This window comes from Rhizophagus irregularis, chromosome 13 (assembly GCF_026210795.1).
Source record: "Rhizophagus irregularis chromosome 13, complete sequence".
Lineage (NCBI taxonomy): Eukaryota > Fungi > Glomeromycota > Glomeromycetes > Glomerales > Glomeraceae > Rhizophagus > Rhizophagus irregularis.
The window spans coordinates 2,197,393-2,221,531 of record NC_089441.1 but is presented as its reverse complement, the minus strand read 5'-3'; the positions used below and the strand labels follow the sequence as shown (position 1 = coordinate 2,221,531).

The following is a 24,139-nucleotide window of genomic DNA, read 5'->3' as shown; positions in this document are numbered from 1 at the left end:
CTTTTTATTATTCGGTTATTTTTTTGCTCGCATTATATCAATCTACATGGAACCATTATGGACGAAAATCCTAAGTGAAACCAATGTTTTCCGAATACCCCGTGACGAATAGACCGTTGAGTTCGGATTGCGGCTCAAAACTGCAAATATGCCAAATTAAAGTTGTAAGACGCAATTATGCTGTAAGTTGAAATTATTACATATGAAAATCCTATTGCCATTTTATGAATGTTAAAATTTCTAAATTTTTAATTTCTAGTATTTTTTTTAAAAAAGAATATTATAAACACGCTAATAACACGTTAATAGATTATTATAATGGAAAATCCTCAAATTTATAATCATGAACGATCATTTTTAAGGAATATTAAAAGTAATATATATAATAGTAAATTACCGATAATAGAATTTTTATTTAATTTTTATTTGCACATCCCTATAAAAAAAATTTCGATAAATGATCATCTAATTTTATTAATTATTTTTTTACTTATGACACTTTAGTTATATTATTAATATGTCATATCTCGCAATCTAACTAATTGCACTAATAGTTGTTGACTAATAAAGGGTTATTTTTCTATAAACCTAACGTTAAGAATAATAAAATTTTCCGTCTGATTTCCATCAAAGTCGTGTAGGTTTGATATTAAATCTTAGAATATAAATGCTGTATACGGTATCTCCTCACAACTCTTTCACGTTAAAAGTTTTATAAATTGTCTTTAGACATAAAATTATTCTTCAGTTAGTAACAATATATATATTTTTTTTGCTATTTTAACTACAAGTTTTTTTTCTAATAGCTGGTGGTCAAAATTTCATTCCTATTTCATGAATATACGATTCCATTATCTTCTACTAAGAACTTGGTTGATATATCATAATAATTGAGTTTCTTTGAAAATTTTTTTTCATAAAACAAGTTTCTGTAAATTTAAGACAAACAATTAATTGTGTTTATATAACACTTGAACGACGACCTTTACATGAAAAATTGAATACTGTCACGGGATATTTTTTATTTATTTTTAGTTAAGTTACATAGAGCTATTTTTAGTTATTTAGTGATTAGATAAAAAACGGAAGCTTAGCGGTGGGAAAGTGGCTGAATAAAGGTGGCTTAATAGACAAATATACCAAATCGCCGGGAGCCGGGTGGCAAATCTGTTCGAGAGACAGATTCGCATCAGATTTTTAACGATATAAAAAGGACCGTTGGTGGAGGTGCAGTTGGAATAGTTAGTTTTAAGTTCGTGTAATTTTATAAAGTTAAAAATTAGATATCCGGATATTACAGAAGCGCCGATAGAGGCAGTAATATCACATTTTGAATTACTTATATACGTTTTATCATATTTGACACACTGTTTATTATTGTTCCTTGTCGTTTATTATCGTTTATTATCATTGTCTTTTATTATCACTTGTTAAATTTTCGTATACATCGCATTACTAATCGTTTTTATACACAATCCGACTACCCTCAATCGATCACATCATTTATTATCGTTCATTATCGTTTATTCGTATACACTTTTACCTTATCGCTTGCCATATATCGTTATATTACCCTGTCATTTATTAACCGATCCTTATATTTTTTTCTGTTACTACCTACTGAACGTCAAAAACCGGTGGTAACAATATCTGTAATAGCTAGTAGAGCTAATAACAAGTTATAATATTAATAAAACTACAAGTGTATCATTATTTTATACATACAGTAACTATAGTAAATATTAAATAATTACAATAATCCATGATTTTTTTTCTCACGGATGATGTTTTTTAAAAAGGTGGATAAAAAGCGTCAATGTTAGATAAACGGTATATTAAAAAGCTTTATTTATGGTCGGAATCGTGATATGAAGAATATATATTTTCACGGCAGCCGTGAAAATTAACAGTTTCTCCATGAAATTTACATATTCTATTTTTCCATTTTTTAAAACGTGGATAGGCATATCGAAAGACTAAAAAAGGTAGACAGTCCGTAGCCAACTTAAAGAGGTTAACCACAAGATGCTCAAATTTATCTATTTAAGAGATAGGCAAGATAAACTAGATGAATTGCAAATTCTTTTATGAGCATTCTTTCACAAGATGGTCCGAAAATTCTCACCTACAATTCTCTGTTATTTGTTAGCAATGCAATATTAATAATGCTACTACAAGTCTACAACACCGCAAACGGAAAACCAAACATGTAAGATACAATAACCAAATACGACTCTTTCTCCTTTCAAAAAAAAAAACTATTGAATGACCATATATAGAACATATTACTGTAATATATTCGCTCCGACAAAAATATCCAACTGGGAGTGTGTTGATCGTAAGAGTATTTATTGGTCTTAAGTTTTCCAGATATCTTTTAGGATTTTTAACAATTAGATTTATCAAACTACAATGTAAATTACTGAAATTGTCCAAGACAATAATAGTAATGGTATGTATGCCAATCTCACAGATAGTAAGTGGTTCTGACATCCTAGATATTCCTGCTATTACACCAACGAATATGTAATATGCTGATACTAATGATGACAATCTTTCTAGAAGTGCTTGCTGTGTATCGTCTTATTCCTATATTTATACATTATTGAAGTTCATTTTGACTCGTTACCTTGATATGAATTCCGACTGATCTGTAACGAACTGAAGAATGACTTTCGGGTTTCAATTAATTTGATGAAAGCCAATATAAACATTGATCTGCCTTGCTGCTCCCAACGTTATAGGAATAAAATAATCCGTAAATTGGTAGGCAAGACATCGAAATAGCCATGCCAATTTTTCTCCAAACTTCTCTCTCGGGTTTCTCCCACTATTGCGATAGCGGATAATCCCAATACATATTGAGGAATGGGATTTAATAATTTAAGTATTGTCGGCATTTGTGGAAGAGAAGCAAAAATCAAAATAAATAGAGACTGTTATTATGAGTTAATTATTTTGGTTATAATAATAGCTATGATTGAGTGAAAAATGATTATATACTTAGTAGAAGATTGGATATCAAAGAATAAAGAAAGGGTAGAAGCCTTAAAACGGATCTTTATATAATAAAAGCTTCATTTTTTTTGCACACATTTTTTGTATGCGCGTAAATAAAAATGATATTGCGTAGATTTATTCCCTATAAAAAAATTTATTCCGCGTTTTTTATTCCATGTTATTTCCGTAAATGTGTCATATTCACGGAGTTTTTGCAAAAATCAACGGATAAAATTTTTTTATAGGGATTGATTTATAGTTTATATTAATTAATATACGTTATACAATAAATATTTGATAACGACTGATTCGAGGAAAAAGAAAAAAGTATGACTACTAATGCTGTAAATAAAGATAAAAATACGTATTTTTTTTTACAATTTTTATTTTTTGTGCGTAAAGTAAAGAAACTGTGTACCGCCTCCCGGAAATCTATAATTAGCTCGGAGAACCGCTCTTCGCCAATTTATTATAATTCGGCAAAATAATGCGCTACATGGGTGATCACATGAATTAATTATGAGCACACAAAATAAGCCCGATAAACCAAAATTCGATTAATTTAACTGATCGGGCATAGTAGAAATCATTGAACGACCGATCAGATGTCTGAATCTCTTTACACGTTTTTACACGATATTTTTGTATTTCTTTTTAACGAAAATACTGCTTTGATGAAATTCTAAAACTTCCGATATTGAATGAAACTAGTTTCAGAAATTATATTATTATATAGTAAGCAATTATTATATAAACAACTTATGCAGGATTCGAGCAATTATACAAATACTGTAGATAAGAAGAGATCGGCACTCGTTTACTATTAGCCCTACGTATGGTGCATAACACCTAAACTCATCAAGGTCAATAATCTCTAAAAAATGGTTTTTCTATAATCCCATATTTTTTCCATAAATGCAGGAATTTGTAACCTTGATATTAGTTTTGCCAATCATGTAGCAGATGTCACGGTATATAAAATTTTTTTAAAGTGCTACAAGGTAACATAATACAGAGGTAACGACGTGACAATCATACATTATGACTAATTTTTTTTTTTTTGCTTGTAATACATTTAATTATAGATGTACAATATCAACAATTTGGTAATGATCTGTAATGTATCAACAAGGGGTTAGTTAAATGCATAGTGTTTAACGTTAAATGGTTGGCTTTTAATTATTAGTCTGTGTAACATGACGCATAATTTTCACAATGAAAAAATTTTTGTAACACGGTACAAACACAAAGTGCCAACTTTTTTTTTTTCTTCTTCAATTACAAAATATTAAAAAAAAAAATGCCTCGTCAACTTCCTGCTGATTGTCTTAACGAAATTTTTGAACATTTAGAAAAAGATAAAGCCACTTTACATTCTTGCTTGTTAGTTAATCGTCTTTGGTGTGAGGTTACCGTTAGAATTTTGTGGAGAAATATTTGGATTATTAACCCCGTTGATTATGTTGATTATAGTCGTCGATTAAAAGTAGGAACTTCAATTCTTAATACATTAATAGCTTGTCTTCCTAATAAATCGAAAACCCATTTACTTGAGAAAGGAATTCTTAACTCAACTCATATCTCAAAAACTCCATTATTTAATTATGCATCATTTTGCAAAGTTCTTTCAATTCATATGATTGGTCAAATGATTATTGATGTTTTTAAAAATCAAAAATATCTGGCAAAAGAAATAATGAAAATGTTTATGGAGACAGTTTCTTTGAAGAAATTATCTTATTACACTAGTTCAAAGACCATAAATTTATCATTCTTACGTTATCCTGGAGCAAAAGGTTGTTTAACAAATCTTTCAAAACTAAGCTGTAATTCTAATGTTAAATCTGCATTTTTTTATAAGTTATCTCAAATTTGTTGTAATATTCAATCATTAACTATAGAATTTAATGGTACAATTTCAAGTGATTTAAAAAATTTAATTTCTTCACAAAATAATTTAAAGCATTTATCTTTATCACGAACAAGAACGCATAGTACGGCAGATTGGGCAGATATTATACCTTCATTAGCAAAACATTCAAATAGTTTAATTAGATTAAAAGTTCATTGGAGAAAATATAATTATTGGAATAAAACAGAGCAACTATCATTTATTACTACATTTACCAATTTACAAGAACTTATTTTATCATTTCATCATAAAGATTGTTTTGCTGGGCTTAATAGTAAGTTACTAGATATTACATTTCCACAATTGCAAATTTTAAAATTTCTATACGAATATCCAGAAGATTATGTATTGTCCAAATTCTTAGAAAATAATGGGAAAAATTTGAAAGAATTTTATATTAATTGTAGTAATACAATATCAGCAATAGCTGAATTTTGTCCAAACTTAAAATTCCTATCTACTTTATTTAGGTTTGATAAAATAGAATCATTGAAAACAGTTCTTAATAATTGTCAACAATTAGAAAGTATCGATACTCAATATTATTATGGTTTGTTAAGTGAAAAGGAACTTTTAGGAACTTTAGCAAAATATTCACCAAAAAATTTTCATAAATTAAAAGTACGTTATTATTCATATTCACAATTAGTTCCAGAAGATTTGGAGGAATTTTTTATTAATTGGGAAAATCGTGTATCACAGAGATCGATTTCTCTTGTTTTTAGAGGGTGTATGAATAGTTTTGGGGCAAAAGAAGAAAATATGGGCATAATTAAAAAATACAGAGAGTTAGGTATTATTAAAAAATTTGAACTGAAATAGGGTTTTATATTATATATAATTAATTTATATTTTGTATTTATTTATTTAAAAAAATATATATATAGAAATAAATCAAATCGTTATATTTTAAATATTATGAAATAATTACTTTAAAATCATTATTATACAATTGTTGAAGCTAACGTCGTTAAATACTTTGTATTGTGCACTTTTGTCAAATCTAGTAATATTTACGGTATTTATACGTTAACTACCCGTTAACTGTTAAAACGATTACGATAATCACGAAACTTGTAATATAAGGGACAGCGTCATCAAAATCCAAAGAGTTTTTTTATTTGCCAACAACCCGACAAATCCGACAATCCAGCAAGTTGTCGGCGCATTTTATGGATTTTCAATAAAATAGTTATTTCATAATTCTTTTGTTAAAACCTTAATTACCATTTTTTATCGATTTAATTCTTAATTTGATTCGTAATTACAGTAAATATTTAGTGGATGAAAAATGTAGCTAACTAGGCCGCGAAAATTAAATGGCATAGTCGGCAGCTGATATTATAACCACAGTACCCATGCATAGTAACCTTCTCTTTCACGTATTGATTTTATTATTATAGAATCTTATTTTGCCCATATCGATATATTACGTATTTAATAAATCTTATTACTATACAAACTTTTAAACACATTCTATTCGTAATAAAAAATTCGAGTTATAGACATGATCAACCCTCAGAAATTTGCGGAGTACTATGACACATTATACTATAATTATACAGCAGTATGTTTTCGATTTGCGTCAGATGACAGTGACGCGTCACGCGTGTCAAGGTATCAATCTACTGTACATCTGATGCACGTCAGCTGTCACATATAATTTTATTCTTAATTTGTTGAACAAATAAAATATCATGAATAGCATTTGACCTAAATTTCCTGTTGAAGTAAAAAGAGAAATATTTAGATAATTTTATGTTACCGGACAGAATTTAGCTGGCTGACTAGTAGCTAAAGCATCGTCAACCAAAATAGTCAATTCCGGATACCGGATAGAATTTAGCCGGCCTAACGGCTGTAGCAGCTAAAGCATCGTCAACCAAAATAGTCAATTCCGCATACTAGTAGTATACAATAACCCAGCGATGTGCATTGGAAGCTTCCAATAACCTTTTATTGGAATTGGAAAGCTTGGAATTGGAAGAATCGGTCTTCCAATGCATATCACTGTGAATAACCAGTAACTAATAATCGCATCAAAAAAACTAATCCAGAAGAGGATTAATCGTTAGAAATTCTACGAAAATAGTATAAATATGAAACATTAATTTATTACAATTACATATCTTACTATAACTACTTAGTGCACGCAAATCAGATGATAGCACAATCCATTTTGTGTAAGCTTAAAAGAATTTCAAATGTCGAATCATAATGCCGATCTTTGATATTTTTGGTTTTTTTTTAAATATGAATTGACAATCCCGATTGCGCGAAGATTCCGATTTACAACAAAGTGGTCATTTTTACTTTCAAGGGTCTGGATAATCTTGGATAATCTCTGTAGTTTAACAATGAAATTTTTAATATTGTTCGTCTTCGAAAACAATATAAAATGCCTAAAATTTGTATTTAGTGATTTTTAAACGTATTTTTTTAAGTACACTGTAGGTATAATTTTTTTTTAAATGTTTTTAAAGTTTACGAACAAGCATTTACAAAATATGTCATTTTTAATGTGCATATACATAGGGTCTTTTACTTTGATTGATTAAAACTTCTTGCATACATGGAATCAAAAGCTATACATATCATAAGTAAATTCTTAAATCCTATACCCAATATGTGTTGGGTTGCTTACCGGCTATTGCAATTATGGGAGCATCACCAAAAGAGAAGTTTGCGGAAAAGTTGGCATGGGTGTTGCGATGCCTTGGCTGTCCATTTACGGGATTGCTTTATTCCTGTAACGTAGGAAAAGACGAAGTAAAGCTCTGTATTTACTGGCTTTCGTCAAAATATTTTAGTAGCACAGGACAACGAAATCAACAGCTGCAACAACTTAAACACAGACCTGTCGGAGTTTACGCTATGTCAGTGGATAAAGAACGGAATGAATTTAGCAATATAGTGAAATATATTAACCGATGTACGGCAAGAGCATCTGTGCTAGACAGAATGTCATCATTGGTGTCAACATATTACATATTAGTCGGTATAATCGCGGCAATATCCAGGACGACAGGAATAAATAATTGTGAAGATTGGCCATTTATACCATTATTATTATCCTGGACAATTCCAGCAATCCTCAAGAGAGTAATATCGGGGACCCTAGTAGTTAAAGACCCTAATTGTGAATTTGAGTTGCAAGATATACAAATAATTATGAAACCGGGAAGTGAAAGCTACAGAAAACATAAACTTTTTAGTGTTACACTAGTTGCCTTTGTATCCATAGTATATCCCTGGTTAACAGTATTTTTAGCGATCTACACACCCCCAATTGGATATTATTGTAGGAGCCAATATCTCACAATAATCTGCTCTATATGGTCAATCAACAGTGCTTTGGCATATATAAACCACCTAATAAAAGAACACGATGTAGAAGGTAATGAGTTCCTTCACGCCTGGTTTAGCATTTGGGGTTTTATAGTAGCAATTCTTTTGCTTTTTCTAGCCTTGCTTACCAATAATATCGAATGGTGGAGTATATTACACGAAGAACATTGCCGTACAACTTGTGAAATCTAAATTTTAGATTCAAATTATTTTGGCGTAGACGCGTAGTACAGTTCCTAACAGTCGTCTATGGTGTCTATGATTTTTCTTAATTGAAATACGGAAATTTTTAGTTAATTATTGATACGTTTACTTCTAAGAATTGTATACAGTAAGTTAGTAATATTCTGATTATCATCACGGCTGGCCGCGATGATCAATCAATGGCTTTCACCATGATTTTTAACGCTCAATATGAACTTTAATATAATCTTGTCAGTACTACACCTTGCCAGTCTTTTCAACGTTAACGTTTTCAAGTGATCAAGACATACTATTTTTTTTTTATTTGATTTTTTTTTCGAATATGAAATATTCAAATTTTTTTTTCTTTTTTTTGAAATATTCAATTTTTTTTCGAGTATAAATTATTCGATTTTTTTTTTTGAAATATTCAATTTTTTTTTTATTTTAATAAATGCATAATATTAAAGGCCTAAAAGCATTCAATAAAACTTTTATGAACATTCCTATAATTGATTAAATCAAATCTTTAAAATAATCTAAAATTGAAGTAATGATAAATGGAAGTTAAGGGATCTAAATATTAAAAAATAGAAAGAAAATCAACAGGGTTAATACTACAAAAAAAAAATTGAAATTGCGGCAACCATCAAGAAGCTTAAGTCCGTGCACAAATTTTGGATCCTGAATCTCATTATAAATCATTTTAAAAAAAGTAAAGAAAGTTGAAATTTAATAAATTTAATAACCAAATAAAAAAAAAATATACAAATCGGGGAAATTTCCTATAGTAGCTACTAAAAAAAAATAAAGAACCTCTAGAAAGAAAAAAAAATGCCGATTCTCCCAAAAAGAATTACTTTTACTTTATATAACTGACGTTATATGAACCAAACAAAAAAAAATAATCTAAGTATATAAAAACCCGAAATTTACTCAAAATTCTCATAAACTAATGACTTAATATGAAATTTCTACGATTAATTGATTATATTTAAAAGTCCTTAAACATCCGATTTTCCGTATATAATGTTATTGGTTAATAATAATATAAAATTTTTTCTCCCATCTAAGTAACTTAGTTATAACAACTAAAATCAAATCTAATATTGATACCAAGCTTTTTATATTTTTCAACCATTGACATATATTTCTCTTTAGTCTCTGAACTGCGTGTACATCCTCTAATAATAAACGAAAACGATTTTTGTGGTACCCGATTCTTCCAATTAGTAGGAAAATCTTCTAAATCTTCTGAAACTAATCTTGAATCTAATAGATAATTAGCTAACGATAACTTTAATCTATAAAAATTTTTTGGTGAATATTTTGCCAGGGCTCCTAAAAGTTCTTTTTCACTTAATAATTCGTAATTACAATGAGTTTCAAAGGATTCCAATTGTTGACAACTATTAAGAATTACTTTAAATGTTTCTATTTTATCATTTCTAAATAAAGTATATAATGATATAAGGTTTGGACAAAATTTGGCTATGGCTAAATTTAATGAATCATCACTACTAAAAATATAAAATTCTTTTAAATTTTTCCCATTGTTTTCTAAGAACTTAATTAACATATCATGATCTGGATATGCGCATGGAAATTTTAAAACTTGTAAGTGTGGAAAAGTGATATATTGTAATTTACTATTAATTTCATCAAAATGATAATTATAACGAAATAATAAAACAAGTTCTTGTAAATTTGTCAATTTAGTAATAAATGATAATTGTCCAATTCTACAAAATTTCCTCAAAAATAATTTTAATTTAATTAAAGTATTCGAATGTTTTACTAATGAAGGTATAATATCTCTCCAATCAGTATTATTATATTGTATCAACGATAAATATTTTAAATTATTTTGTGAAGAAATTAAAATTTTTAAATCATCTGAAATTATATCTTTAAATTCTATAGATAATGATTGAATATTACAACTTATTTGAGATAATTTATAAAAAAATTTGGATTTAATACTAGAACTGCAGCTTAATTTTGAAAGTTTTGTTAAATAATCTTTTGCTCCAGGATAACGCAGAAATGATAAATTTATAGTGTTTGGATCAGAGTAATAGGATAATTTCTTTAAAGAAGTTTTTGCCATAAACATTTTCATTATTTCTTTTGCTAAATATTTTTGATTTTTAAAGATATCAATGATCGTTTGACCAACCTCATTAATTGAAAGAACTTTGCAAAATGATGCATAATCAAATAATGGAGTTTTTGATATTTGTGTCGAATTAAGAATTCCTTTCTTAAGCAAGTGGGTTTTTGAATTATTAGGAAGACAAGTGATAAATGTATTAAGAATTGTTGGATTAACTTTCAATCGACGTCGTCCATGGGTAACGGGTTTGGTTGTCCAAATATCTCTCCACAAAATTCTAACAGAAATTTCACACCAAAGACGATTTACTAATAAGCATGAATATAAAGAGGCTTTATCTTTCTCTAAATATTCGAAAATTTCATTAAGACAATCAGCAGGAAGTTGAAAAGGCATTATTGAGATTTTTTAACTGAAAAAAAAAAAAAAATTTGAATCGGCATTTATACTTGCGCCATCTGCAACCGTGTTACAAACATTTTCATTGAGAAAATTACACAAACTCTCATATAACGCAGATCATTTCTATATTATTGATATTGTTTGGCATAAAAAATGAACACTCAATTAGTCGTGTAATTATTAATTATGTTACACTGCGTTATGTTAGCTTTATATGCACTGATTCAAATCTTATTATTATACTAAGTTTCGCTCCTACCTCAGCTGGTGAACCGGGATCCGGTTGATCAACATTTTTGATTTGTAATCATTTGTAATCATCCGGACCCATGTCTTTTACCGTCATTATATGGAATCCACGTCGGATCCATTGGAAAATTAGTATAACCAGGTTTATTTTGACGAACCGGCTTAATCTGTGTATGTTAGGGAAAACCATCATCTAAACGTTCAAAATAAAGAACTAAATGCTCTTCTGTACTACGAAATCCCGAAGATCCCGGCATATTATCGCAAAATATTATAATAATCATAATTGTTTCAATAAATACGTATCAATAATAATATTTATATATTAATGAAAATCATTAATTATGTAATAAAAACGAGACATTTTTTTTGCGAAATTATAATAAAAAAGATAATGTGTTGGGATAATGAATGTTTGAATGTTGCAAAAAAAAAAAATGTCTAAACTTAATAAATATGTTCTGTTCTTATTATTTAAAGAATTACAAAGACGATTCAAAATCTCTCTTTTCATGTCTAATGGTTAACAGACTTTGGTGTGAGACGATAATTCCAATTTTATGGAGTTAGGAAATGAGTGACAGAAATAATTAAGCTTCAGGATTTGAATTTTCAGGATTTTGATCGTGGGGATTTGAATGGTTCCCACATGATTAACAAACAGAAATAATATGACAAAAATGAATTATTGCCTTATTCGAAATTATTGACAACCGAGAATCTTAACGAATATTTATGGAAATTTTCACCATAATTTTATCACACCAAAGATTAACAATTTTAATAACTTTCAATAACAGGAGTGATATCTCGATTGATTAGTAATAATAACTGAAGGTGTTCACAAAATGAAACAAATTTAATATTAATTATAAGGACAATGACGGACGAATTATATTTTTTAATAAGATTTATTTGTTGAGATTTGTCTTTCTTTGAAACTAGTACCTTAGCGATCATATAAGTATCAATAAGTAAATTGGTAGTGGCGTTAGTTTGATAATAATAATTGTATAAAATGTAACTTTATTTTCTAAGTAAATAACAATTTAATAATTATATACAATACATTTAATACAAAGTAATTAAAATAGTTTCAAATTTCTTAATGATACCAAGTTTTTTATATTTTTCGATCACTCTCATATTCCCTTCTCTATTCTCTAAACCAAACAATCCTTTATTAATAAAAGAAAACGGTCTTTGCGGAACACGATTTTTCCAATTAGTAAAAAATTCTTCTAAATCTCCTGGGACTAAATGTGAATCTGAATAATTAGTTAATTTTAATCTATAAAAATCCTTTGGTGAATATTTTGCTAAAGTCCCCAAAAGCTCTCTTTCACTTAACAAACTGAAATAATACCGAGTTTCAATACTTTCTAATTGTTGACAATTATTAAGTATCGCTTTTAATGTTTCTATTTTATCATAATTAAATAGGGCATATAATGATTTCAGATTTGGACAAAATTCAGCTACGGTTAATAATATTAAATTACTACTACTATTAATGTAAAATTCTTTTAAATTTTTTCCACTATTTTCCAATAACTTAATTAACACATCATCTTCTGGATATTCATATGGAAACTTTAAAATTTGTAATTGTGAAAAAGTAATATATTGTAACTTATTAAATCCAACAAAACAATCTTTATGATGAAATGATAAGACAAGTTCTTGTAAATTGGTGAATGTAGTAATAAATGATAGTTGTTCTGTTCTATTCCAATAATCATATTTTCTCCAATGAACTTTTAACCTAGTTAAACTTTTTGAATGTTCTGCTAATGAAGGTATAATATCTGTCCAATTTATTGTATTATATGTTCTTGTTCGTGATAAAGATAAATATTTTAAATTATTTTGTGAAGAAATTAAAATTTTTAAATCATTTGAAACTATATCTTTAAATTCTATAGTTAATGATTGAATATTACAACACATTTGGGATAACATATAAAAAAATTTGGTTTTAATATCAGAACTACAACTTAATTTTGAAAGATTTGATAAATAATCTTTTGCTCCAGGATAACGCAGAAATGACAAATTTATAGTGTTTGGATCTGTATAATAGGATAATTTCTTTAAAGAAGTTTTTGTCATAAACATTTTCATTATTTCTTTTGCTAAATATTTATGATTTTTAAAAACATCAACTATCATTTGACCAATATCATTAATCGAAAGAACTTTACAAAATGATGCATAATCAAATAATGGAGTTTTTGAGATTTGAGTTGAATTAAGAATTTTTTTCTCAAACAAGTGGATTTTTGAATCATTAGGAAGACAAGTAATCAATGTATTAATAATTGATGGGTTTACTTTCAATCGACGTCGTCCATGAGTAATGGATTTAGTAATCCAAATATTCCTCCATAAAATTCTAACAGAAATTTCACACCAAAGACGATTAACTAATGAACATGAATATAAAGAGACTTTATCTTTCTCTAAATACTCAAAAATTTCATTAAGGCAATCAGCAGGAAGTTGACAAGGCATTTTAATATTTTTGTAATTGGTAAAGAAAAGGAGGAAAAAAAAAGTACAAGTCGGGAGTCGGCGCTTTATATTTTCACGGTGTTACGGGGCTTGGCGATTAAAGCCACGTTACACATGCTAAGGTCTAACCATTTAAACATTGAGCACCCCTATTGTTACATTTCATTTGATCATTACTATATTATTGATTTTGTACACGTGAAAAAACTTGAATGCCATATTAGTTCTTATTGTGTAAATATTAATTATTAAGTTGCAGCAGAATCTGTCATATTATTGGACCTTGATTTATTACGATGTGCGAGAATTAAGGTCGGGATAAAAACTGGTGATTACTTTCTTTGCATATTATTTTGTAAAGATAAATTGTTTATATTAGTATTAATTCTGGTAAAAAATGTTTAATTTTACACATCCACATTAGGGTTAAAGGTTAATTTTCAAGTTATCATTAAAATAATTCTATATTTTTGACTAAATTAATAAAATAAAGGTATTATAAAAGGCACCCAATCATTCTAAATTGAAAAGATATTGTACATTTTACGCTAGTTAAAAGGTATGGAATTCAATTTCATAAGGTTTAGTCATATTATATTATCGAATTTAACGTTAATAAGCATATTTTTCATTTTTCGAAAAATTTGCCATGAGAATTAAACTGGTGATTAATAGATTGGTTGTCATTTTATAATTTATTTATGTTATTTATAATCGATCCCGAATTCCTTCGCTAAAGATATTTTTTTTTGATTCGAGCAAATAAAAGAATAAAATGAATGGCGACGAAGACTTACCAATAATATAACTGGAGAGCGTGATGCTAGTCGAAACCAGTTGGGGATTGTTAATGTACAACTTGCTCATGCTAATTAATCGGGTGCAGTTTGGGATCCAGACATTGAAAAATAAAAAATAGTAAATCGAAATGTTAATAGCGAATTAGGTGTAGGCGTAATATTGAGAAATGTTATTTTTATTTTTACACACAATAATTACGATATATCTCTGATGTACTTACAATAAGAATTCTATCATTCGAATTAATAAATAAATAAATAAGTCAATATTGCGCGAATAGATTAACGATTATTATTACGACAGCAATTTTTTTTAAAAAAATGAGCGTTTAATAGGAACGAATTACTTTTTATTTTAATAAAGACTTTATGTGCTATGAAGACAATGAAACTAAGATTCGTAATTTTCCTAGCGTTCGAAAACTCGCTAATAATAATTATGCAATATACAACTTTATTCATAATAATAAATAATTAAATACAATGTATTAATATAAAATAGTTTCAAATTTTTTTATAATACCGAGCTTTTTATATTTTTCAATCACTTTCATATTTCCTTCTTTACTTTCTAAACTATTATTCCATCTTCTAATAATAAAAGAAAATGATTTTAATGGTACACGATTTTTCCAATTAGAAAAAAATTCTTCTAAATCTTTCGGAACTAATTTTGAATCTGAATAATTAATTAATTTTAATCTATAAAAATTTTTTGGTGAATATTTTGCCAAAGTTTCCAAAAGTTCTTTTTCACTTAAAAAATCATAAATATATTGAGTTTCAATACTTTCTAATTGTTGACAATCATTAAGAATTATTTTTAATGTTTCTATTTTATCAAATTTAAATAAGGTATATAATGATTTTAAATTTGGACAAAATTTAGCTATAGATAAATTTAATGAATCACTACTATTAATATAAATTTCTATTAAATTTTTTCCATTATTTTCTAAAAATTTAATTAATATATCATCATCTGGATATGCATATGGAAATTTTAAGATCTTTAAATGTGGAAAAGTAACAGATTGTAAATTATTATTAAGTTCATCAAAATAATATTTATAACGAAATGATAAAACAAGTTCTTGTAAATTTGTAAATCTAGTAACAAATGATAATGGTCTGTTCCTATAATATTCACTCCCATATATTTTTAATTTAATTAAAGTACTCGAATGTTTTGATAATGAAGGTATAATATCCGTCCAATCAGCAACACCATACGTTTGTGATAATGATAAATATTTTAAACTATTTTGTGAAGAAATTAAATCCTTTAATCCATTTGAAACCACACTTTTAAATTCTATAGTTAATGATTGAATATTATGACATATTTGTGATAATTTATAAAAAAATGCGGGTTTAACATTAGAATTACAACTAAATTTTGAAAGATTTCTTAAACAATCTTTTGCCCCAGGATAACGTATAAATGATAAATTGACAGTATTTGAATTAGTATAATAAGATAATTTTTTTAAAGAAAATTTTGTCATAAACATTTTGATTATTTCTTTTGCTAAATATTTATGATTTTTAAAAACATCGACAATTATTCGACCAATTCCATGAATTGAAAGAACTTTACAAAATGATGCATAATCAAATAATGGAGTTGTTTTTGAGATATCATTTGAATTAAGAATTCCTTTTTCATATAAATGAATTTTTGATTTATTAGGAAGACAAGCGATCAGTGTACTGAGAATCGATAATCCAACTTTTAATCGATGTCCATAGTCAACAGGATTAACAATCCAAATATTTCTCCATAAGATTCTAACAGAAACCTCACACCAAAGACGATTAACTAATAAGCATGAATGTAAAGTAACCTTATCTTTCTCTAAGTATTCAAAAATTTCGTTAAGACAATCAGCAGGAAGTTGACAAGGCATTATTGATATTTTATAAAAGAAAAAAAATAGGGCGTTTAAAATTTTTTTTATTCTGCATTTTTATGTTTACGCCGTTTACTAGTACTGTGTTACATCCATTTCATTGTAAATATCTAACATAAGAAATAGGCTAGCTTTAATAAGTAATAGGCTTAGCAAACTAAACTAATTTAGGTTTTTCCGAAACTAAAAAAAAAAGAAGTCTATAATGGGAACTCATTATGTCGATCAGCATCTGACGCGCGCGAGCTCATGATCGTACACTAAATTGTATCCCGTTAATAAAGCGTACATTATTTCGTCATTTAGTCATTGAATTTTGCTCATGATTTCCTAGTTTTAAGCATTTGAGTAATTATATTATTTAAAATTTTATAATAATCATATTACGTAACTTATGTTGAATTAAGTATATAACAATTAGAATGTTTGTTATACTGTCACAAAAATGATCTGCTGCTACTCATTCATAGAATACGATTGTCTTAAGTTAGAGAAAAGATATCTTGCTTAAGAAAGGTTAGGTTGATACTAGTACCCTGGGATATTATGTGGACAATAAATATTGCAGGGAGTATACGCAGTGCTGCTAATGTCATATTTTTTATTTGCTTAATTTTGACGGGATTTTCAATAAGTCATATGTTACGATTATTTTTTGGATAAATTGGGCAATATTTAATTATGAAAATTCTTAATGAGATCATCGTCAACTATATAAATCGTAACATTTATTATATTTCAGAAACAAAAGTTTTAATTGACGGTAATATATAAAGCTAATAGGGAAGATGAATATTTTGATTGGGATGACATTATTGAAAAAATGATGAAATATTAAAATGTATATCGCGAAGTAATTGATAAAATGAAAATTATCAACGTATATTATTATTATTGTGATTTTTCGTACTAAAAAATTTTTATAAAGATCACATGTTGAATTTGCTTATTTAAACCTTGCGGAGAGCTGTAAGTATATTGCTCGGGGTCCTATTATTTCACCAATAGTCAACTTACCGACGAGAGTTCGCCGAAAATCATTTCACCTGAATTTTATTTCTTTACTGTAATTTAAAGATCATTCTTTATCCACACCATATGTAATATGAAATTATACGTTATAATTAAATTAATTAAATAATTGTATTTAGTGTTTATCATGAAATAATATCGAGTAATAAAAAATTAATAATCTTTTTATTAGAAAATGTTATTTATATAGCATTTATAACCCTGTGATGAAATGATCCTGTCGGTAAGGTGATTGTCGAGCGAGACGATCTTCGGGAGTCTCATTAAAATATACAGTAGATGGACATGGTGCTGTGATAACTGGAATATATTAAATTCGCAAGAAAAATTTTATAAATTAAAGTTATTTAATTATTCGAAATTGGATTAAAAATTATGAAAAAGAATCGTAAATTATAAAAGTTTTGTATTATCAAAAACTTGAAGACTTTAAAGGAATTTCGAACGTAAACTTCAAAAAATAATTAGTGCACCTAAAGTTTTCTATATGGCTAGATAAGTTAATTTATAAAATGACCTCAACTAACATAACATTTAGATTATCTAATGTCGAAAATACGCAAAAAATAACAAGGCTTTTACTCAAGGGATTAAGTATTCTAATTTTTTTTTATTTAGTCGTTCCAAATGTAAATGAACAGGAATTAAAATATTGGATAAGGCGAGTTATAAAACTGATGAATGATATTTACTACCATTTTGGTTTTTTTCTTAATTTAAAAAAAGAAAAATGGGATTTAGAATTAGAAAATTTTAGAAATCGAATTTGATTAATTAAATTATTGCTTTACCCTCGTAAACGTCGATCACGGGACCAGATTTTCTATTGACAATAAAGTTACCATCAAAAAACCAGAGTTGTGCACCAACCTAATATATAATGATTTATCAATAATTACAACACCAAGAAAAGAATTAAAATAATTAATAAAGCATCATTTTTTTATCAGAATATTAAATGTGAAACATTACGTTAGGGTATCTTAGTATATTAAATGATTTTAGCACTAGAGCCGGCTTCAACTTCAAGAATATTTCCAGAATATTCAATAATAATTGATCATTCTTCAGAATAATTCCTTAAAAAGTTAATTTTGTTAATTTTAAAATACGAAATTGTTTCTACCAAGAGAACTGTTCGGCAAACGGAAAATCATTTTAGCCAGTTGCGCACTTGCGCTTAGGTATTTAAAAATAATTAAAAGATCAGCAAATAAATTGTGACCGTGAAATCGGGTATCATAACCATATGAGTAATTGATCACTTACGGTAGTGCAGGGCGTCGGTTTTTCTTTTTTTATTTGTAATTTTTTGTATATGGTTTTGTATTGTATATTACTTTTAATGAAATTGTAACTTAATAAAAAAAATTAATAAAAAAAAAAATTTTTATCGGCTACGAATTGTACCGATTTGTTTTTACAATATTTAATTGTAGAAGACTAATATTTTTTTATCAATAAAATCACGATTTCTCGACATCCATTTTTCTCGACGTAACCTTTTCCCATTTCCAGATTTCTTTTACCGTAACAGTTATCACCACACAACCGTCATAGTGTTCTCAAATAATACCTCTCTATATATTACAAAGTAATTAAACTCTCAAAACGAAAAAATGTAACTTTGGTTGGGTATATAGTATTTAACAATAATACTATAAATCGCAAATTTTAAATTGTTTTATATAACTATACAAATTCTTTACAACTAATAGATATACAAAATAAACTCGGCAAAAATAATCTTCTATTTAGAAAGTAGTAATTGTTGACCATTTATTATTAATATTTAATACTTTTTAAATATAAATTAAAATCTCGTTAATGTTATTAATTTCATTTACAATATTTCAAATTGATAAATAAATTTGATGATATTCCTAAACCTTAAAATAATTTGTAATAAAATTTCATGGAACTTTTAGCCGTAAAATTCCATAAAGAATTTCTTTATTAGTAACATCGATCAAGAATAATTCATGATCAGCATAGGGCTTAGATTTCAGGAACGGCAATAATGACAATCTTTCAACTTAAGAATTGTTTAAAAAAAAAGGAGTATAACGAAAAATTTTAATTGGTTTTTGTTATTTGATCTTTTTTTAATCCTCTTTTTGATTTCACAAATTTTTTGGAGGACTACATTTGTCTATTTTTTATTTAAAACCAAAATGAACCGTGTAGTTTGTGACTTAGTTAATTCTACGCAAAGTAATCCAAAGATTATTGTATTAGTAAAAGACAGAAATCGCAACGAGAAACATTATTGGTGTTGTAAATATAGAAAAAAACTAAAATGTAACGGAAGAGCTGTAACAATTCTGGATATATTGGCAAAATCCAGTGAACGTAATCATGCGCTAGAAGCAAATAGAGTAGATGTAACTAGAAAAGTTAATATGGTAAAGGTCTCAAATAATACAAAATGCTGTAATTAACATGCTTCAAGAATCTTATTCCTATATGCCAAACCGTGAAGCATTGCGCAGACAAATATCACGTGTTAGAAATATAAATATGCCTCTGAGATTTTCACATGCATTTGATCAAATTAAACCTCTAATGGCTTCAAATGCAACTCAACTTGTCCAATACTTTGAGGAAAACTAGTACGTTCATGGTAAAATTAGGCGCCAGATGCCTAGAAGTGGAACTGTTATTCGGAATCCACACAATTTCCACCAGAACTCTGGTCAGTATATGAACTTATTGAAAATGAATATCCCAGAACTCAAAATAATATCATGGTCGAAGGGTGGCACCAACGGTGGAGTACTGTAATTGAGAGACTGTATTCTATCATTGACGAAATGCATAAGGAAGCATTACCAAACAGACAAACAGAACTACAAATTGAAAACATTCTCCCTATAAAAAAATTCTGGAAAAACTCTGATAAATGATCATTTTTCTAGTTTTTATTCCGAAGAAACTCAGACATGTGATCATTTTTTCCAAAAAATTTTTTATTAGGGTTGAAGGGTGGCACCAACGGTGGAGTACTGTAATTGGGGGACTGTATTCTATCATTGATGAAATGCGCAAGGAAGCATTGCCAAACAGAACTGCAAATCGAAAACATTCAGTCCCTATAAAAAAATTCTGGAAAAACTCCGATAAATGATCATTTTTCTAGTTTTTATTCCGAAGAAACTCAGACGTGATCATTTTTCCAAAAAAAATTTTTATTAGGGTTGAAGGGTGGCACCAACGGTGGAGTACTGTAATTGGGAGATCATTTTGTATTCTATCATTGATGAAATGCGCAAGGAGTAGTGCCAAACAAAACTACAAATCGAAAACGTTCTACCTTATAAAAAAAATTCTGGAAAAACTCCGATAAATGATCATTTTTCTAATTTTTTATTCCCAGGAAACTCAGACACGTGATCATTTTTCCGAAAAATTTTTTATAGTCTTCGTGACAATACCTGAAAATCGCATTTTCAATAGTTGTGATGATTATTTCCTTTTAGATTATGCGCATACTATTTCTCTTTAATTTTTTTTCAATTTGTAAGTTTTTACTTGTAATACTTTATTAAATTTATAGTAAATATGATTCCTTTCGCCTGTTTAATTTGTTTAATTTGAGTGTTTTAATTATGCTATGTATAAAAAAGCATTAAAGATATTTTAATGATAGTCTCAATAAGATAAATTACGTGATAAAATAAAACAATAAAATCATTCTTTCATTTATTTAATAAAAAAAAATTTTAAGAAAAATATTACGCAAAAAGCATAAAATTTAATTTTTTTTTTTATTAATTATTTATATATCAAAAAAAAATTTTCAAGTAATTTTATTTTTATTTTCATTTTTTTCACAGTTAAATCAAGTATTTTTTTTTCGTAATTTGATTTCAGGAAAATGTTATTTCGGAATTTTGTCTTTCGGGATATTTATCATCTGCGGGAAAATCATTATCATCAGGAAAAGGTTACGTCTGGAAAATGGATGTCGGAAATCGGTCCGACAATGAAAAAAATAAATATGAACCTAAATTTTTGCATTATACAGAAATTTATTACGTAACCTCATAATTTATTTATTTATTATATAAATGTTAAAAAACATAAAAAACAAGTAACGTAATAAACGTTTATTTTTAAATTCATAAAAGGCATAAAAAAGAAAATACATAAATAAATAAAATTCTTAAAAAAAAATATTCCATATTTGCGATACTTGCGGCACCACTATTGGCACTATAGCATTGGCATTCGATATGACGAGCATATCGGAAACTGATCTCATTTTTTGTACGGTGCATACAATAATAGTATACATATATGGTCTATGATAGTTATATTCGACCATGAAGAATACACTGATAAAATTTCAGAGTAAACAGTCAATAGTCAAGTCCTTTAAGCTCTTTATTCCACCGAGTTTACTAGGAAGAACTTTAGAATTACAAACAAGTCAGTATATTGGTTTTAATAACCTTTAAAGACCAAAATATTAATAAAACTCACAAAAAAACTTTTTATATTCACGTGAGCAAGATTGAGGAAATTAAACCTCTGTTATTCTGATACGACGACTACGACGTCCGGATCTCAAAGTTTGAAATATTGGACGTAAAAAGTTGAGGAAATTCATAGATGGAGATTGTATGCTTATAAAATTTTTCTCATATTTAATAAACTTAATTATTGCTTATTTTATTATCATATGTTTTTAACTTTTTTGAAGAAAAAATTTCGACCATTTATATATGAAAAAAAAAACTGCGATATCTCATGTTCTCATCAGTAAAATCTGTTTAATCAATACTAATCGCAGATTACATCATTAATTATACCTTTAATAAAGTCATTGAAACGCCAATACTAAGAAATCTTTTTAGAAAACTCTTATCCGATTATAAATTTCATTAATTAAATTGATTATCAATTAACTTTATCTCTTTGTAGAATTTTTTACTATTCCAAAATTATATAACTTATATAACTTATTGTATGCAGTATTGATTTTGAATGCGTTCTGCAGCTGTGGGTTTGAATATGCCATAAATTTTTTTGATTATCTTAGAAAAAAAAACAAAATAAATAAAAATTAAAAAAATAAAATAAAGTAAAATGTAATAATATATTTCTGTGACACACATTTGCTTATCATTTGAACTTTATTTTTTTCTTGTAGATCTTGGCAATATACAGAGTGGTACACCAGCATTATCAACAAAATTTACCTACGTGATCTGCTAAATATTTGCATAATGCCGGCCAAAAGTCACGTGTATGAAATTTCCTTTTTCGCGTTTTAACAAGCGATGGTAAAGAGCGTCCATAAGTTTGTTCCGGACTTCTAAAAAGGATTAATTGAAAATGTAAGAACAATAGGATCATCAAATGCATATTTAAATGACAATTTTTTCAGGTAATGAAATTCTGTAAAAGGAATAAAAATTCGGATAAAAAAAATTGTTTTTTTTATACTTTTATAACGATGAATTATAAATCATAATGATATAAAAGCATATGTGAAACATGATAAAAATATCTTTCTCATGATTTTATAAATTTTTGTAACAAACAAATAAAGATGTTATGAGAATTTTTTTTTTTGATTCTAGCAGATTCCAAATAATAAAAATTATTCAGATTACTAATAATATTTTTTTTTATTCTTTATTATAAAAAAAAATAAATAAAATTTATATATCAGAAGTTTTCATGCATATGGCGTTTTTAACTGCACAGATAAAATTTAAATTTTTTTTTTTTAAAAAAAAAATTCAAGTCACCAGGTCAGATGCCTCATCAAAGAAAAAAAAATCATCAATGTGAACAAATTTAGGTAAATTATTCCTTTTTATTTTGCTTAAAAAAGTTATCAAAATATCTGATCATTGTTGAACATTTTATCCCCAATAAATATAACCAAAGATAGAACGTCATGAACGCATATAACATAACATTTTAACTATGATGGGATCGATTTTTTTTTTAAAAAAAAAAAAAAAAAATGGGAACAAATAATCAAAATACAATGAATTCTCAGATTCTAATATTCGATTTTCCAATTTTATAAATCAAAAAAAATCTTAAATTTTGGATTTTGGACACAAATTTCAATCTCTGTGGCGCAGCGATTTGATGAAACAAAACGGTGTGTTTTATATATTTTGACATTTTTCAAAAATATTACTATATAATTTTTTTCATAATTTTATATAATTTATATAATTGATTATTTTTTTCAGGTAATCTAGTATTAATTCTCTTTTCTATTTAATGTAATTTTTCTCTTTTTAACATGGTATGAAGTTCATTTTGAGAACTTTTTTACCAACTCTTTTATAATTTATAGTCAGGTCGTAACTCGTTGAATTTTTATAATTTATTTTAAAAATATTCTTTCAAAATCACATAGGAAGTAACGTACGCAAACAACGAATTAGGATATATGTGGAATTCACTCATGTACGCTTCCGTTGGACATTGTCCAGTTAGTAATGAAACACTTCAGTTAATATATCGAAGTCATAATTGCACTTATTAATAATATATTATTTTGACCTAATGTTAGGTGATTTTAATTACCGCGGATTTTGCATAAATTTAATGTTAAAGTCATATTATTGACATTACTTGGAGCGTTGAGAACGTGGAATATGCGCAATAAAAATTTGATGAATTCCAGTTCCTTGATGTT

The 24,139-nt window shown here is 27.2% G+C and overlaps 6 protein-coding genes across 6 annotated transcripts; 3 read left to right on the top strand and 3 right to left on the bottom strand.

The window, feature by feature from the left end:
* Positions 1-4,300: 4,300 nt before the first annotated feature.
* OCT59_005065 (uncharacterized protein) lies at positions 4,301-5,734 on the top strand (the record flags this gene model as incomplete). Its single annotated transcript, XM_066138143.1, has 1 exon — positions 4,301-5,734. The coding sequence occupies one exon, from the start codon at positions 4,301-4,303 to the stop codon at positions 5,732-5,734; it is 1,434 nt and encodes a 477-aa protein (XP_065997322.1).
* A 1,836-nt stretch (positions 5,735-7,570) lies between these two features.
* OCT59_005064 (uncharacterized protein) lies at positions 7,571-8,452 on the top strand (the record flags this gene model as incomplete). Its single annotated transcript, XM_066138142.1, has 1 exon — positions 7,571-8,452. One exon carries the CDS (start codon positions 7,571-7,573, stop codon positions 8,450-8,452), a length of 882 nt encoding a protein of 293 aa, XP_065997321.1.
* Positions 8,453-9,521: 1,069 nt separating this feature from the next.
* OCT59_005063 (uncharacterized protein) lies at positions 9,522-10,955 on the bottom strand (the record flags this gene model as incomplete). Its single annotated transcript, XM_066138141.1, has 1 exon — positions 9,522-10,955. One exon carries the CDS (start codon positions 10,953-10,955, stop codon positions 9,522-9,524), a length of 1,434 nt encoding a protein of 477 aa, XP_065997320.1.
* Positions 10,956-12,208: 1,253 nt separating this feature from the next.
* OCT59_005062 (uncharacterized protein) lies at positions 12,209-13,757 on the bottom strand. The gene has a single exon (XM_066138140.1). The coding sequence runs from the start codon at positions 13,722-13,724 to the stop codon at positions 12,282-12,284; it is 1,443 nt and encodes a 480-aa protein (XP_065997319.1). The 5' UTR covers positions 13,725-13,757; the 3' UTR covers positions 12,209-12,281.
* Positions 13,758-14,943: 1,186 nt separating this feature from the next.
* Positions 14,944-16,448, bottom strand: OCT59_005061 (uncharacterized protein). The gene has a single exon (XM_066138139.1). It carries the CDS (start codon positions 16,432-16,434, stop codon positions 15,013-15,015), a length of 1,422 nt encoding a protein of 473 aa, XP_065997318.1. The 5' UTR covers positions 16,435-16,448; the 3' UTR covers positions 14,944-15,012.
* Positions 16,449-19,643: 3,195 nt separating this feature from the next.
* OCT59_005060 (uncharacterized protein) lies at positions 19,644-19,910 on the top strand (the record flags this gene model as incomplete). Its single annotated transcript, XM_025324491.2, has 1 exon — positions 19,644-19,910. One exon carries the CDS (start codon positions 19,644-19,646, stop codon positions 19,908-19,910), a length of 267 nt encoding a protein of 88 aa, XP_025185888.2.
* Positions 19,911-24,139: the final 4,229 nt, after the last annotated feature.